The sequence below is a fragment of the Parus major genome, chromosome 7 (genome assembly GCF_001522545.3).
Source record: "Parus major isolate Abel chromosome 7, Parus_major1.1, whole genome shotgun sequence".
Lineage (NCBI taxonomy): Eukaryota > Metazoa > Chordata > Aves > Passeriformes > Paridae > Parus > Parus major.
The window spans coordinates 36112007-36117321 of record NC_031776.1 but is presented as its reverse complement, the minus strand read 5'-3'; the positions used below and the strand labels follow the sequence as shown (position 1 = coordinate 36117321).

Here is a 5315-nt window from a genome sequence, read left to right as displayed (position 1 = left end):
CTGTTGATATTCCTGTTGTGCCTCCAGGCTGGATCTGCTGGATTCTGATGGCTCACGTTGCTGTGTTTGACCTGGCTGAAGCTGATGTGGCTTGGAAGTGCTACTAAAACTCTTGTAGAATCTAATTAATTGTTTATCATTAGTAATTAATTGTGTCATTGCTCTCTTTGTGACATCAGTGTCCTCCTTTAATCCAGACTGAGCACACTGTGTGCATAACAATGGGTAGAAAAGTATTTGATGTGTTGACATCTTCAGTGCTCTGAAGTCCCGAGGTTTTTAAAGCTCTTATTTCTCCAAGAACTGTATAAAAATTTCTTCTAAACACTCTTTCATATACTCTTATATTATTATATATTAATATTATATATAATAATTCTATAATATACCATTTTCTTTTATTTTACTCTTATTATACCCATCCCTGTTTGTCATTGTGAAACATCTTAAATCAATGGACTGTTCCCATCAAGTGAAAAACTCTTCACCTCCAAGGGTCAGAATTTTGGCAGCACAATTCTCCTGGCTCTTTTCTTTTTATGACATGTGACCTTTGCACTGGAAGGAAAAAGTTGCAAGTGGTATCTTGTAAATGTCAAATAGATGCAGATTTTCTTTCCATTTTCAGGTCATTTTGGAAATAATCTTTATTCCAGTGGACACCTTCAGGTTCCTGCACTTTTGTTCTTGTCCTGAGACAGGGTGAGTCCTGCAGAGCAGCTGTGACACCTGCTTGTTCTCTGTTTAGGTGAAATACAAGGAGAACTTTGCCAAAGAGATGGGTAAAAAGCCAAAATACGATTTGAAGGAGGCCAAAATCTACAAGACCCTGAAGGACGCCCACAACATGGCCAGCGAGGTAGGTTCTCTTTCGCTTCTCCTGGGAGGAAATCCCATCCTGCCTTCCCAAATCCCTCCTTTGTGCAGCTGGGACCTCCCCCAGGCCAGGCTGGACCAGCAGGGCCCTGTCCTGATGGCTGTGACCCTTTTTCCCTGCAGGTGAAGTACAAGGCAGACCTGAAGAAGCTGCACAAGCCCGTCACGGACATGAAGGAGTCGCTGCTGATGAACCACGTGCTGAGCACGAGCCAGCTCGCCAGTGCTGTAAGTTCTGGGTGATCCCACAGCTGCCAGCAGTGGGAATTCCCTTGGGAATTCTCTGCTAACTCCTCCTCTAACAGCTGCTCCCCGTGGTACCTCCGTGGGCATCACCTGGTAGTGATCTCTTCCTCTGGTTCCCCCTTAACCCGCGGCTTCCCCGCGTTTGTGCTCCGGGAAGGGAAAATCTTCACCACCTCTGCCACTGCTGATGTGTTAAACACTGATCATTTCTGCTGGATTGGTTCCTGGTCCCATTTTAACTGATTGCAGAATTGCTAATGTTTTAAATCCTCTGGTAATTTTTGCTGGATTGGTTCTTGATCCCATTTTTAACTGATTGCACTACACTAACAAATTCCTTTTTTAAAATTCTTTTTTTCCTTTTTTCTTTGCTGATTATTATGTTTAATTTTTTAATTTTTACCTGTTTTTGGTTTTTTCCAATTTTTTTTTTTTACTTTGTGTTTGTTTAACACTCCCCTATTTTAAATCCACATAATTATGCCTAACAAAATAATTGATAATGAGAAAAGGCAAAACCTTTCTTACCTGGTACAGCCTTCTCATTACCCACTGTGTTTTTTCTCTTTCTTCTTTTAATCCTGGTTTGGACAAAACCTTTGTTGCAGTCCAAATGACCATTAAAAAAAATAACTATTCCCCCACATCTTTAACCCCCAATATCAATTTTAAACTTCTTGGATTTTGTTTTACTTCTTGCATTTCTAATTTCTCTCTGATGTTCCCTTGAGATGTTGCTTTGATTGGACCTAAGAAGTAAATTTGCTGAGGGATTTTTTTTTTTTGGATTGAGATGATTTTTGACACCTTCCCTTCAGTACCAGTACAAGAAGCAATATGAGAAGAGTAAGGGTCACTACCATGTGGTGCCAGATAATCTTGAACAGGTTCATCTCAGGGAGGCCTCAGAACTCCAGAGCCACGTAAGTCGGATGTGTTTGTCATTATCCCAACTCACTGAGCACCAAATCCCATCAAAATCCTCCCAGTGAATCCTCCAGGCTGGGACATTCCCTGTGCCTCTCTGCCCCACCAGCCCTGCACACCTGGGGAACGATCCAGGGAGCAAAAGCTGCACATTTCCAAGTTCAGAACACATAAAATACACAGATAAAATCTCCCTGTGATTCCTCCATTCCAGAGCCAGTCCCTGTTGCTCACCTCTGCTGTACATGGATCTTTTTACACTGATAATGCATTGATATAATAATCATTATCATCATTATTATTATCATTATAATTATTATTATTGATCAGGAGCATTTATCTCTGGGGAAAAAAGGGACCTGGGAACTGAAGGAATGAGGGCTGTTGCTGACAGTGGATTTCTAACTTCTTCATCCATTCCATGATCCAAAGGAGAGCTCTGCTGTCCTTTCCTGCATCCAAAAGGCCTTTAACCAAAACTGTAAACATGCCTGGAGGTTTTCCCTCTGGAATAAAACACTGGATCACTCCAGAGAAATTCATAGTCTGACCTGGTCTCTGATCCTCTCTGTTCCAAGCATTTATTGGCTGTAAAGCAAGAGAGGAATTACTGCAGGGACACCAAGGGCCACAGCTGATTGTCCTGATGCTTGGCACAGAATTCCAGAATGGTTTGGGGACATTTAGGATTATCCAGACACACCCCTGCCTTGGACAGGGACACCTCCCTCTATCCCAGACTGTCCCAGCCTGGCCTCGGACACTCCCAGGGATGTTCAAGGCATGGGAAGGCAAAAAAGGTCACACAGCAAAGGACCACAAGGAAATGGTTGTTAATCAGCTTGCTGTTAATGAGGTTGTAATGCATTTTTAAGTCAGTGCTTGTTGCTCCAGGTTGGGATCAGGCTCTGCCTTGGCCACAGCAGCCCCTCCCTGAGCACTCTGAGACTCTGCAGTACAGAGCCTGCAGCAGCAGCAATCATCTTCAGGCACATTTTGCTTCCTGGACACCAAATTTTACATCTGCTGATCAATAACACAGATTGCAGGAAGACAGACTGCAGCAGATATTCAATTTTTATCACAGAACTGTTGATAATAGCCACATGGTTGGGCCTTTGATTATTTAGGAGGGTGACTCTCTGTCCTTTCTTCTCAGGTGAAATACAGAGAAAAGTATGAGAAGGAAAAAGGAAAGCCCATGTTGGACTTTGAAACTCCCACATACCTGACTGCAAAGGAGTCTCAGCTCATGCAGAGCGAGGTAAATTCAATACTAATAGGCTGAAATCTTTAATTTTTATAATTCTTTTAAAATTAAACTTAGGGATTTAACAGGTAATTCTACTTGCACCTTGTGCACGCTGACAGACTGAGAAATTATAGTTATTTCACATTTCTTTATGATGGTTGTTAAATGCTGCACTGAACATTCATGACACTTTCCTGTCATGAAATTAATTTATCTCTGTTTTTTTTTTATTGGTAAATGAAGCTTGAACAAGTCTTTGAGTAAGAAATGTGGTACAAAAATAATTTAGCTTTTCCAACACAGCACAGTGTTTGTGTGTCATCACAGGACACCAAAAGTGCTCTGACTCTTTTTTTTTCACCTCAAAACTCCATTTTTGAGAAACTCTTTTATTCCCTGTGTGTTTCTGCTGTCACAGGTTCTCCCCTGACCTGTCATTTTCTTTTCTTGAGCAGTTTTTTTTGTGTTTATTTGGAGTTTATTCCTGTTCTGGCCCAGATGGAGGCTGCAAAGCAGCTGTGTAAGTCCCTCTGGTACCTTTGAATGCTTTCCCTGCATAGAAAAATGAGTAGAAAAATAAAAAAATGAAGGCAGGATCAGATCCTATTTCCATAGAAAGCAATGACAGGATTTAGGAACCCATTTAACACCCACTGTACCAGTGACATTGACCCCCTCCCATCTCTGCACATAATGAAAATATTGTAATAAATATTTGCTGTTTTGCCTTTTTTTTTTTTTTTTTCTTCTTCTTCTTCTTCTTCTTCTTGCTCTCATTAGAAAGAATATAGGAAGGACTTTGAAGAGTCCATGAAGGGCAGGAACCTCACTGGTCTGGAGGTCACACCATCCCTCTTACATGTCAAATACGCCACCAAAATAGCGAGCGAGGTACCAGCTCCTCTGGGCTTCTTTCCTCTGCCTCCTGCAGCACTTCCAGCACTCCCAGTTCTTCTTCCCCACGCTCCTGCCCACCCACACTGAGCATGTTTACACCCATTTTGTGCTAATGGACATTTCTTCCTTGTCCTTTAACCATATTCCCATTTACTGCCCCTCTCTGACTTCCCTCAGCCTAACTGGTCCATGCGTGTGTGCCTTGGCAATTTATCCTCCACAGTAATCCCTATCTTTTCTTGGAGTAGTTCTTCCATAACCCTCTACCATGTTCTTTCTTGTTTTCCAAATTTCCTTTTTTTTTGGTTGTTCTTTCTTTTCTTTTGGAGCTTTTGGAATTCTTTTTTCTTTCATTTTCTTTATTTTTTTTAAATTTTTTTTTTATTTTTGCGACAAAGCTGGTAGAGTGTCAAACTCCCTTTGGATTGGCTTTGTAGTGTTTTTCCTTCTTCTCCTGCAGAAAGAATACAGGAAGGATCTGGAGGAAGGAGTCAAAGGGAAAGGACTGACAGCCTTGGAGGAGACTCCAGACATGCTGAGAGCCAAGAATGCCACCCAAATCCTGAACGAGGTATGGAAGAGCTGCTTGGAAAACACCTGAGCACATGGAACAGCCTCCAACACCTGGGCAGGGACACCTTGCACCACACCAGGGTGATCCAGCCTGCCCTTGGACACCTCCAGGGATCCAGGGGCACCCACAGCTTCTCTGGGAAATCCATCCCAGCCAGGAGTTCCTTCCCAATATTCCATCTCTCCCTGCCCTTCGATTGGTGTGAGCTTCATCATTCCTAGAAACTCTTGAGTAGAGGGCAGGAAAGAACATGGATGAGGGAATAAGGATCAAAGTGGAGTTTCAAGTGAGCTCTTTCCTGGGCAGTCACTGTCAGGAATTCAGATTGGAAATGGGAGCTGGGATCAGCAGCCACTTAAGGGGCTCATTAATTAATTAATCAAAGGGCTAAACCAGGATTTAAATCATGAAGCACAAACTGAAATAATCTGAAATTATATAATTTGTGTGCATAATTATGAGTTGATATTAGAGGTACTCCTGGCCTGGGACTGGCACTGTTCCTGGTTTGGGATGTGCACTATTCCTGCTTTGGGATTGGTG

General features: G+C 42.3%; 1 protein-coding gene across 1 annotated transcript in view; it reads left to right on the top strand.

Annotated features, from left to right (window-relative positions):
• NEB (nebulin) overlaps positions 1-5315 on the top strand; it is a 94348-nt gene that overhangs the window by 71335 nt on the left and 17698 nt on the right. The window contains exons 107-112 of the mRNA XM_033516201.1: positions 749-859; positions 1000-1104; positions 1941-2045; positions 3209-3313; positions 4082-4192; positions 4659-4769. Coding sequence (XP_033372092.1) covers positions 749-859; positions 1000-1104; positions 1941-2045; positions 3209-3313; positions 4082-4192; positions 4659-4769 — 648 coding nt within the window. The remainder of the gene's footprint in view (positions 1-748; positions 860-999; positions 1105-1940; positions 2046-3208; positions 3314-4081; positions 4193-4658; positions 4770-5315) is intronic.